General features: G+C 43.9%; 1 protein-coding gene across 1 annotated transcript in view; it reads right to left on the reverse strand.

Moving 5' to 3' along the window:
- The window catches only part of ogfod3 (2-oxoglutarate and iron dependent oxygenase domain containing 3), a 35,446-nt gene extending 27,609 nt beyond the window's left edge, over positions 1-7,837 (reverse strand). Inside the window, exons 1-6 of the mRNA XM_020460636.2 lie at positions 7,279-7,837; positions 6,507-6,730; positions 5,958-6,033; positions 5,817-5,859; positions 2,268-2,332; positions 688-744 (exon numbers count right to left, since the gene is read on the reverse strand). Of these exons, the coding sequence (XP_020316225.1) occupies positions 688-744; positions 2,268-2,332; positions 5,817-5,859; positions 5,958-6,033; positions 6,507-6,730; positions 7,279-7,346 (533 nt within the window). The 5' untranslated portion in view covers positions 7,347-7,837. The remainder of the gene's footprint in view (positions 1-687; positions 745-2,267; positions 2,333-5,816; positions 5,860-5,957; positions 6,034-6,506; positions 6,731-7,278) is intronic.
- Between the last annotated feature and the right edge of the window lie 4,595 nt (positions 7,838-12,432).

The following is a 12,432-nucleotide window of genomic DNA, read 5'->3' on the forward strand; positions in this document are numbered from 1 at the left end:
TGTGCCATTCAGAGGGTGAATGAGCAAGACAAAATATTTTATTGTCTTTGAATGGGGTATGGTAGTAGGTGCCAGGCTCACTGGTTTGTGTCAAGAACTGCAATGCTGCTGGGCTGTTCACACTCAACAATTTCCTGTGTGTATCAAGAATGGTCCACCACCCAAAGGACATCCAACCAGCTTGAAAACTATGGGAAGAATTGGAGTCAACATGGGCCAGCATCCCTGTGGAACGCTTTCGACACCTGTCAGAATCCATTGGGAATGCAACTCAGTATTAGGAAGGTGTTCCTAATGTTTGCTATACTCAGTGTATAGGGGCACATGTACTCTCATAGTCTGAAGGTGTGTGCATAATTACATTTTCTCAGGCGATGCTGCCTTGGCAGCACGGTAAACCAATAGGGGCGGAGCTCTACAATATAGAACTGCGCGCTCTAAGCAGGGACAGTTGTGATTGGCCAGTATGTGCATGCCATGCAGTGTGATTGGTCAGCTTCCTCTGTGCATGTAGAGAATGACTGAACGGCGTCTAGCGCATCTCATTGGAAGCGGTACCATAGTGTAGTTTGTGTTGTATTAATGGAGTGTTAATGAAAGGAGAATATGGATATTGCACATGTCAATTTAGATCTGGAATTGACGAATCATGCAGCCCTAAAAACACGCACACAAGCACACACCTACCTGTAGAGTCGGAAGTCCTCTTCAGAGAATACATCTGTTATCTGCTCCCCAAAGTACCTGTCAGCCGCGCAGGCATAGAGAGCAGAACAGAACCGGGCCATTAGCATACATTACGGTCCAGCAACACAGACAGCACAGTACACTGCACAATTACCCAAGAGGCCATGACAGAGCAGCTTTCCAAAGAGGGCAGGATAAAGAAGCAGGCGGATTGCAGGAGATGCCACAGTTTCAGAAGACTGATGGAGCGAGAGAGTGAGATTAATGGTTCAGTTAGTAGTGAATGGGCTTTCTCTGTTCGGTTGGTTTTACACTCAACCAAACTAGGACAAAACTGACAGTGAAGTAATTACATTGGTAGAACTTCACATTTATTTAGCATTGTATCAAAATACCTTTATAGACGGTACATGGATCTGGTAAAGAGCTCAATGGAACTCAACCCAAAAATGTGAATGCCATGGAAACAGGTGGGAGAAAGACACCGTGGGGGAATGATACCGAATCTCCTCATTGCCCCCCAGCAAAACTGTGCCTAAACATTTGGGCTACTGTTTATGTGTATTTCACACTATGTTGAGGTAAAACAAGGTACAAGGCTTGTATGGATGTCAACCCCAACACATGTTCATGTCATCGTCAACAATCAGCTGCATTGCAGTTAAAAAACGACTTTGACAACCTCCACTGATTTCTGTACTTGTAGCTATGCTACCAGCTTATAAGAAAAGGGAGTTAGCATTTATCAGTCACTTCTTCTAAACCTGAAAAGTAACCACTTCTAAATGTTATGGAGCGAAATCAGCCAAATACTGTATATCCAAATTGGACTTTAGTGACCACATTGTGGGCCTGTTATAATACATCAATCACTACGGATTTTTACAAAGATCCACTTTGTTCAATTAGATGTGTTGAATGTACGCCAATCCGGCGTCCTTCTTCTATCCCATTGACCTCTTTACCGCATATATACCAGTATGTGGATCCATACCGGTATACCCAGGGGTTCTGTGGTTGCCATGGCGCCATGAGGTCGCCTGGGCAGAGAGCTCTGTAAACATTTCTGGAAAGATATGGACTGCGGTTTGAAGGAATGGCAGAGGCTCGCCACATACGGGACTGTTCCAGACTACTGTCGAGGTGTGGTGGTCTTTTCTGGCACTTTTACAGCCACCAAAGTATCAGCCAGGTGGGTGCTGCACTTTGATAGTGGATAATCCAGGGTGTCTACGGAGGAGATGGCATGCCTGATGAAGAGCTCTGGGCTTGTCTATCTGACTGACATTTCTCCCTGCCTGTCTGTATCATCGATACTCCCTCCGCTCAAGCTGCTGACTGCCTTTCTGAACTGCCTCAAGACATCTGAAGCTGTGGAAGACGACCAACCATGAACTGCCAGATCTATACATTTGTTTCTGTTTTCAAAGTGACTTTGAAATTCTTGTTTGTAATGAAAAGTGCTATTTAATTAGGATCATTAGTATGAATTTAAAAGGGAAAAAGACACTGGATCAGAGAGAGAGCGAGATAGCGAGAGGGAGAGAGAGAGAGAGAGAGAACTGTTCACTCCTCCTCACCTGTAGATGTTGACAAACTGCTTCCCCATCGACAGAGCCCCAGAGTGCAGGTCCAGGATGGAAGCCTGGAGAGGTGCAAAAAAATTAGAATAAGCAAATTATTAGAACTTATTTCAGTCTACTTCTCTGCCCTTCATTTGTTATTGTTGTTTATTGGTTTATTCGGATCCCCGTTAGCTTTTGCAGAAGCAGCAGCTATTCTTCCTGAGGACCCCAACCAGCCAGCGCACTTCCCACAGTTCTCTTACTCCGCCAGCATACGAGAGTGACAGTCTCCACCATACACACACGGGAGAGACACATACCGGCATCAGCTCACACTCGCATTCACACTTATAAAAAAAAAAACACAAAACATGACAAGTAACAACACACTGATAGACAAGGGCAGTCAGACAAGGACAGTCACACTACATTAAAATACAATGAGAGATATAGGTATATATATCTAAAAAACAACAATATTTATAGGCATGGGTCTGTGTGTCTCCCCTCACAGTTCCTGACATGACATTTTGTTTGATTGTTGTTGTTTTTTAAAGTAATTTGGAGATTTGTTTCCATGGGATCATGCCTCTGTATAATACTGTGCGTTGCAGTAAATTCGTTTTGGACTTGGGGAGTGTGAAGAGACCCCTGGTGGCATGTCTTGAGGGGTATGTCTGGGTGTCTGAAGAGACCCCTGGTGGCATGTCTTGAGGGGTATGTCTGGGTGTCTGAAGAGACCCCTGGTGGCATGTCTTGAGGGGTATGTCTGGGTGTCTGAAGAGACCCCTGGTGGCATGTCTTGAGGGGTATGTCTGGGTGTCTGAAGAGACCCCTGGTGGCAGGTCTTGAGGGGTATGTCTGGGTGTCTGAAGAGACCCCTGGTGGCATGTCTTGAGGGGTATGTCTGGGTGTCTGAAGAGACCCCTGGTGGCATGTCTTGAGGGGTATGTCTGGGTGTCTGAAGAGACCCCTGGTGGCATGTCTTGAGGGGTATGTCTGGGTGTCTGAAGAGACCCCTGGTGGCATGTCTTGAGGGGTATGTCTGGGTGTCTGAAGAGACCCCTGGTGGCATGTCTTGAGGGGTATGTCTGGGTGTCTGAAGAGACCCCTGGTGGCAGGTCTTGAGGGGTATGTCTGGGTGTCTGAAGAGACCCCTGGTGGCATGTCTTGAGGGGTATGTCTGGGTGTCTGAAGAGACCCCTGGTGGCATGTCTTGAGGGGTATGTCTGGGTGTCTGAAGAGACCCCTGGTGGCATGTCTTGAGGGGTATGTCTGGGTGTCTGAAGAGACCCCTGGTGGCATGTCTTGAGGGGTATGTCTGGGTGTCTGAAGAGACCCCTGGTGGCATGTCTTGAGGGGTATGTCTGGGTGTCTGAGCAGAATGTTATTTGATTATGCACACAATCTGGAACTTTCATTACAGTAATTTTCATCATAAAAACTAGGAGAAGAAGTTCCTTTCTCATCAACCTTCAACCAGGAAAGACTGGCATGCATGTTGCTGATGTTAGTTCTGCATGTGCAGTTAAAGGCAAGGTGTGCTACTCTGTTTTGAGCCAGCTGCAGCTTTGCTAGGTCTTTCTTTGCTGCACTTGACCATGTTACTGGACAGTAATAAAGATGGAACAAGACCAGATCCTGAACAACTAGTACAGTAGATGTGTCAAAAAAAGCTGAACATATTTTTATAATATACATACCCCTCCCCATCCTCACAACAGCTTTGTCAATATGACTTGCCCATGATAATTGACCATCCACTGTTATACATAGGAGTTTAGCTTCCTGAACTTGCTCAATGGTCACACCCTTTATGTACAACTCCAGTTGACGTTTAGGTCTTTAGAGAAAGTACCAAATACAATGCTATTAGTAGATGTGTTTAAGACCAGTTTATTATTAATCACCCATTCTGATTGAACTGTAACTCCCTATTTAGAATTTCAGTGAGCTCACTGACTTTGGGTGGTGACATGTAGTGTGGAATTATCTGCATACGTAGTCGTTCTAATTTTGTGTAAGACCAGTGGCAAAGCATTTGTAAAAATAGAGAAGAGTAACGGCCCAAGGAAACTGCCCTGGGGGACACCGCACTGTACACATCGGATGTTAAAGAAGCTTCCACTGAATAACACTCTCTGGGTTCTATTGGATAAATAACTCTCCAACCATGTGATGGCAGTTGATGTAAAGCCATAGCATTTACAGCAACAACCTGGGGAATAGTTACCGGGGAGAGGAGGGGGATGAATGAGCCAATTGTAAGCTGGGGATGATTAGGTGGCCATGATAGTTTGAGGGCCAGATTGGGAATTTAGCCAGGACACCGGGGTTAACACCCCTACTCTTACGATTAAGTGCCATGGGATCTTTAATGACCTCAGAGAGTCAGGACACCCGTTTAACGTCCCATCCGAAAGACGGAACCCTACACAGAGTAGTGTCCCCAATCACTGCCCTGGGGAATTGGAATACATTTTTTTTAGACCAGAGGAAAGAGTGCCTCCTACTGGCCCTCCAACACCACTTCCAACAGCATCTGGTCTCCCATCCAGGGACCAACCCTGCTTAGCTTCAGAAGCAAGCCAGCAGTGGGATACAGCAGCATACCATCCTGGCATTGGATTTGGTCAAACACAATTCTCCCAGCAAACTGATTGGGTGGCTGTTAGATACAGCAAAGGGTGCTTTACTATTTTAGGCAGGGGAATTACCTTAGCTTCCTTCCACACCTGTGGACACACACATTCCTTTAGGCTTTGGTTAAAGATTTAGCAAATAGGGGTGGCAATAGTCTGCTACCATTCTTAATACTTTCCCATCAAGGCTGTCTATACCTGCTGGCCTAACATTATTGATGGATAACAATAGTTCACCTCTCCCGCACAAACTTGACCAGATTGAAAATAGCAATCCTTTTCTTTCATATTAGATCTTACATACAAAAATATGATGTTTCACTGTTGTCATTTCACTTCTGAGTTTCCACTTTACTAGTGAAAGTCATTGAACTGCTTGGCAATATCAAAAGGTTTTGTTAGGCTAGACTTTTAGGGTATGGCAGTATCCCAGGACAGATAGTAGCGGTCCCAGCAACTGAGGCTAACCACGTCGCGGGATACAAATTAAACAGTTGTGTCAGCTACCCAGGGATACTCAGCTCTCTCTTAGCCAGTAAATAAATCATGTTAATTTTTTCAGATGTCCCCTGTTTCTTCTACTACCCTCACTACAGTATCTTAACAGGCCATTAACAATAATTTATTATGGCTGTGGACCTGATCTACATGAGGTGGAGGGAAAACTCAATGGTGAGGGGTCAACTAAACAGCCTGGTACGATAGCATTACACACTAATAACTGTATCAGCCTGTCTGAACTTAACTTTGGATGTTGTACCCATAGAATTAGGAATTAGAATTTAATAAGATATATGGTTGTACCACCCTGACCTCTAGTGGAGACAGAGGGAAGCTACAACTGAAATCTGAGCAACAGTCTTCATGCTAGCTTTAGGTCCTGTTTAAGTTCAAATATACATTACTAAAAGTAGATACTCACCCCTCCATCTGAACCAGCTAGGGCCAGACCCCTCTCTGCCAACCTGCAGGAGTAGAGAAATAAGTTACAGAGAAATGGAAAGAGGGGGGGGGGGGGGTAGGAGCTATGGACAGAGACGAAAGATAGTATAGAATCCCTCACCGCCTGAGGGCCATGGCCTCCTCCCTGGTCACCGAGTTGTCTGTGACGGCTCGGCCACATGTTTTGGGAGTGCATCCTGGGAAAAAGAGTCTCTCACATCATCTGCAACATCACAGTAGAAACTTCAGCCTACCTCATACCTACTTCCTGGATCATGTCCTATACTGTTTTTAATGGAATTCAAGATTAAAATGTACTTTGACCCAATGGCTTTTATAAAGGTTTCCAATTACAAAAAAGCAATCTAAAACATTAATGAAGTAATGTAAAAGTAAAAGTAAACTAATCCACAAATACAAATATAATATTAAAATGACCATGTTCTAATGAATTTCATTATAATCTTAAAAACTCATTCAAAAACAGTATGGGACATGATCCAGGAAGTAGGCGGGAGTTTCATAGGGTATTCCCCAACTAGGGAAAGGAAGTGTGCAGGCTTTTATTCTAACTGTGCACTAACGCATCTAATTCAACTAAACTCTTCATATGGCATGCATCATTTTTAGATTGTGGCTTTAATACAAATATGTGTTGTTTTAAACCCACCTGGGTAGCGTTTGTAGTTCTCATAGTCCTCAGAACAATCCACAGTGTAGACCCTGGTCTGAGCAACCACCTCAGCCTGTCTGACCAGGGTCTCTGTGGTGTAAGGGTCCCCTGAGGCCAGGTAGAGCCAGGTGAGGGTTCCTACCACAGCCAGGGCCACCACCACTACGAGCAGAGAGCCACGGGACACCCGCCATGCAGACGCCTGCCTCAGAGCATTACCCCTGGGAGAGGACAGGAGAGAGGAAGTTTGGTTTGATTGTCCAGCAGTGAAAGGAGAACAGAAAAAAAGACTTCCCTCTTCCACCCATCTTATTATCACACACAACACACACACACACACACACACACACACACACACACATATATATATATATATATATATATATATATATATATATATATATATATATATATATATATATATATATATATATATATATATATATATATATATGTCTGCCGAACGAATAGCCAATAAAACTAATTTTACCTCGGTGCCGAACGGAACCAAAACCTACTGGCTCTCTAGGAAGTTGGGTAAACAATATAGTACTTTCCTGGGGATATTTTGTCTCAAATTTAGAACAAACCGCACAGACAACCGGTAGAGTAAATTCAAATGTAATTTTATTCAATATTCTGGTGTGTAAGGAACATTTACACGATTTTGCACTCCAATGTTTCAGGATGTGTATATATACCAATTAATTGTGTATTACACAGCCTGTTTAATCAGACTAGCACTGGCCATGCATGTCGTTGACGTTACCTTTTGATCTTTTTCTCAATCCCGTTGGCGTCTGGGACTTTTGGATTTCCTCGCCGTTGTATCGTCATTGTATAATGCAAAGCCTTTTTCAGTGGACATTCATAAAGCTATATAGCTAGCTACTTCTTTTCATGCAGAAATAGTAGAGGATTTCAGATTACCACTACTCGGCATTGCTTCCTGGTCAATGCGTAACAGTCCATCTGGTTGGCTCCTGAAGAATGAAACCTGCGTTTTAATTGGACCACATCACGAAAGTCTATTGCTCTGCAGGCCAAGTCAAAGTCAATCAACTGACTATCAGCACCTCAATCTGTTTACATTGATGGGTGTGTAGTCGCTGGTGCGATGTAGCCTGGGTGCGTTCATCGTTTGCTATGTTGCGCGACGGTTTGTACTGAACAACACGTTTCCCCAAAACGGTGCACACTCTTCAACAACTTTTGAGGTACGTTTGCTCCCGTTTCGTGGGTGTGGTCAAATACGAACTATTATATTGACAAGATAGTCGAGTGACCGCTCTAACAATGCAAATACATGTCCTCAAAGATGGAAGGCGGAGGAGAAAAGATCAGGTGGGACCATTCTAGCCAATGAGAGGGCAGATACCACGGACGCAAGACTGCCCTCTCGCATTCAGGATTTTAATTTGATGGCAGATCAAGATACTGTAAGCATTACTTCAAGAACACGATCCCCCATGATAGAGAATCGAACCCAGTCATGGTACCAGTAGTGGCATATTTTCCACCAGATGTATATCATTGAACTGATTACTTTAAAATAACACACAGACGAAGTTAAAAGCATAATTAAGTTGCTAATGGAAGGCTGCAGTACCTCGGTCGGCCTTCAATTTGAGATACTCATACTCAATGAGAGGGAGTGGCACCGCTATGTTCTGACTGGGTCAGAGATGGTGATGGAGAAGAAATTGAAGTGTGGAGCATAGCGGAAAAAATAAAGTGGGGAGTAGGAAAAAGAAAGGGAGTAGGGGTTTGAAGGGGAGCGAGAAGCCTATGGAGGCAGAGATGAAGAAAAAAGGAAGTTTGAGGAGAGCAATATAGTTGAGGTAGAGAGTGCCAAAGAAGGAAAAGATAAATCGCGAGAGGAGCATGGGGTGAGGAAGATCATAAAGTGATTCTGAAGTTTAGGGAGAACGGGAGAGTTTGGGTGATGAGGCTGATAAGGTTAACGGCTGTGATAAAATATTTGATTGGGGGAGTTGTCAATGCTAAAGTGTTAAGAGATGGGAGCTTGTTGGTGTTCTGTAAGCAGGGTTGGGTAGGTTAATTTCTAAATGTTAGTTACCTGTCAAATTGTAGTCAGTAATGTAACTTTTACCCAAACTCAGTAATGTAATCTGATTACATTGTTACTTTTAGATGACTTTCCCCTTAAGATGCATTAGAAGAAGACACACATGTATGTTCCCAATTGAATGACATCTATTGCAGGATAAATCAATGTTAAAGTTTACATAGCTGGCCATATATGGATGTTTGCGCTTAGTGGGACTATCATTTGTTTTTCAACAGGACAATGTCCCAACACAACTCTAGGCTGTGTAAGGGCTATTTTAACAAGAAGGAGAGTGATGGAGTGCTGCATCAGATGACCTGGCCTCCACAATCACCTGACCTCAACTCAATTGAGATGGTTTGGGAGGAGTTGGACCGCAGAGTGAAAGAAAGCAGCCCACAAGTGCACAGCATATGTTGGAACTCCTTCAAGACTGTTGGATAAGCATTCCAGGTGAAGCTGGCTGAGAGAATGCCGAGAGTATGCAAAGCTGTCATCAAGGCAAATGGGTGGCTACTTTGAAGAATCTAAAATATATTATGATTCTTTTAACAATGTTTTTGGTTACTACATGATTCCATGTGTTATTTCATAGTGTTGATGTCTTCACTATTATTATACAATGTAAAAATAAAAAATAAAATGAGTAGGTGGGTCCAAAGGTTTGACTGGTACTGTGTGTGTGTGTGTGTGTGTGTGTGTGTGTGTGTATATATTTATATATATATATATATATATATATAAATGGATGTAGCAACTACATATTGCCCCTTTTAAGTCTATGAAAAGTGTGTGAGTTTGAGCATGTGTCCATTAGGCCTATGGCTTTTTTTTATCAGCATGAATTAGATTGAGCAATAAAGGGCCCACTTTTATTCCATAGGCTGTCCACTGGTTTCAAAAACAAAGATTGGTTTCCGAAAGCAGTCGCACCATTGGAAGACATAGCTTGGTCTGTAGCCTACGAAACCTATTCGTGATCGTTTTCCCGCGATCAATCAAACACATTTGGTGTGTCATCATAGTGATCTCTGACTTGTGGTCAGACTCACTCAGGTGGAACAAACTTAAACTTGTGCATTTTTTCAATGCTGATTTGAATGCCATTGAGAAAAGAGTGTAAAATATTATTTTTGCTCGCTAAAAAGTCATTTACAATTGAAAAGTAATCCTCAAAGTAATCTAGTTTTTCAGAAGTATCTGTAAACTGATTACAATATTTCTGCTGGTAACGTAACGGATTACATGTAATCCGTTACTCCCCAAACGTGTCTGTAAGGACACGGCGCAGAGGAAAAAAGATCTCCAGATTGAAGAAAATAGGGAAGTGTAAGGTGGTGTCGAGCAGCTGGACTGATCAAGCAGGGAAGACGTGGATTAAAGGGGTGACAACAGGAGTGCCTCTGAGTGTTCGCATTAAAGAGGTAAGCGGCATCTTGAGTGGAGGCGTTCTAGTGAATGTTCGAAGGTCGCAAGCAACAAGGGGTGGAGTTAGGGTAGACAGTCCATCTATTCTGTTACATTTCAAGGACAGGGTACTGCCAAATAACGTAGCCATAGGATATATAAATTATGTGAGGATTTACGTACCAAAGCCTTTAAGATGCTATAACTGCCAGATGTTAGGGCATGTTGCAACAGCCTGTAAAGAGAAAAAAGTGTGGAGGGGAGCATGAGAATGGGCAGTGTGGGGATGGTGTACAACCAACGTGCTACAGCTGAGTTTATCATACAGGAATATTTAGTGGTTTGTAGGGGTGCTAGTGGTAGTGAACTACTATAATCCAGGTCAGATATTGGACCTGGAAGTGCTGGAGAGGGTGGAGGGCCAGGATAGAAGTAGGGTAATGTGGTGTGGGGAGTAGGCAGGTAGGTGTTTGGAAGGGCAAAGTGGGATCCATTTCAGGTGCGGAGTGAGCAGGTGATGGCTCGTGTGAATATGAAAGGGGATGTGGATAGTATGAATAACTGGGTGAGTTAGAGGGGGCAGCTACTGAGGCTATACCTAAGAGTTCAGGGAGGAGAAGGAGGAAAGCAGTCCCATGGTGGACGGAGGAGTATGGGGCTATGGTGAGGAGTAGTAACAGGGCATTTAGAGTACTGCAAAGGACGCACAACTTCCAACACCTGATTCAGTATAAGCAGGCCCTGGTGAGGAGAACTATCCGTCAGGCAAAGAGGCCATGTTGGCGTCGGTTCTGTGACGCCATTGGGAGGGCGTCAATTGTGGGAGAAGTGTGGGGGATGAGTGGGGTCAGAAGGGAGTGGGATTATCCAGTGTTGACGAGTGGGGAGGAGGTGGCAGTAACAGATAAGGCAGAGATGATGGCCAAGGCATTTGTCCAAGTGCATATTGTAGCTCTGCAAATTTGTCAGAGGAGGGGCAGAGAGAAAACGAGAGAGGAACACCATGGAGTGCTGGATGGGAGGGAGGATGTAAATTATGTGTGGAATGCACCATTTACCATGGCAGAGGTGAAAAGGGCAATAGGTAAGTCTTGGTTAACTTCACTTGGGAAAGATGAGGTTTGCTATGTTATGTTGGCCCATCTTAGTGATGAGGCACTGGGTAAAGTATTGGTGTTGTACAACAGAGTGTGGGAGGAGGAGAAACCCACAGGCAGCTGGAAGGAGGCAGTAGTGGTACCAATCTGGAAGCCAGGGAAGGACCCAACGAGGCCAACAAGCTAACGGCCAATAGATTTAACATCACATGTACAGTACATTTGGAAAGTATTCAGAGACCTTGACTTTTTCTCAATTTTTTTAACGTTACAGCCTTATTCTAAAATTAATTTAATTGTTTTTTGTCCCTTATCTACACACAATACTCCATAATGACAAAGCAAAAACAGGTTTTTAGAAATAAAAAATGGAAATATCTCATTTCCATAAGTATTCAGACACTTTATTCAGTACTTTGTTGAAGCACTTTTGGCAGCGATTACAGCCTTGAGTCTTCTTGAGTATGACTCTATCAGCTTGGCACACCTGTATTTGGGGGAGTTTCTCCCATTCTTCTCTGCAGATCCTCTCAAGCTCTGTCAGGTAGGATGGGGAGCGTTGTGCACCTCTATATTTTAGGTCTCTCCAGAGATGTTTAATCGGGTTCAAGTCCTGGCTCTGGCTGGGCCACTCAAGGACATTCAGAGACTTGTCCCGAAGCCACTCCTGCATTGTCTTGGCTGTGTGCTTAAGGTTGTTGTCCTGTTGGAAGGTGAACCTTCGCCCCAGTCAGAGGACCTGAGTGCTCTGGAGCAGGTTTTCATCAAGGATCTCTCTGTACTTTGCTCCATTCATCTTTCCCTCGATCCTGACTAGTCTCCCAGTCCCTGCAGCTAAAAAACATCCTTAAAGCATGATGCTGCCACCACCATGCTTCACCATAGAGATGGTGCCAGGTTTCCTCCAGACGTAATGCTTGGCATTCAGGCCAAAGACTTCAATCTTGGTTTCATTAGACCAGAGAATCTTGTTTCTCATGGTCTGAGAGTCTTTAGGTGCCTTTTGGCAAACTCCAAGCGGGCTGTAATGTGTATTTTACTGAGGAGTGGCTTCCGTCTGGCCACTCTACCATAAAGGCCTGATTGGTGGAATGCTGCAGAGATAGTTGTCCTTATGGTATGTTCTCCTATCTCCAAAGTGGAACTCTAGAGCTCTGTCAGATATTGAGCTGCAGATACCCAGACTTGGAAGATGGTAGCATGCTGAAATGGCACTTCCTGATCTTCAAGTGCGCTACTAAGTATTCTGATATGAGACGCAATCGTATGGGGTGACGTCATCGTTCATATTTTCTACAGTCTATGGCAGATAAGCTTGTGAACAACAGGTGCCTGGTTTGTACTTGCA

This window comes from Oncorhynchus kisutch, linkage group LG25 (assembly GCF_002021735.2).
Source record: "Oncorhynchus kisutch isolate 150728-3 linkage group LG25, Okis_V2, whole genome shotgun sequence".
NCBI lineage: Eukaryota > Metazoa > Chordata > Actinopteri > Salmoniformes > Salmonidae > Oncorhynchus > Oncorhynchus kisutch.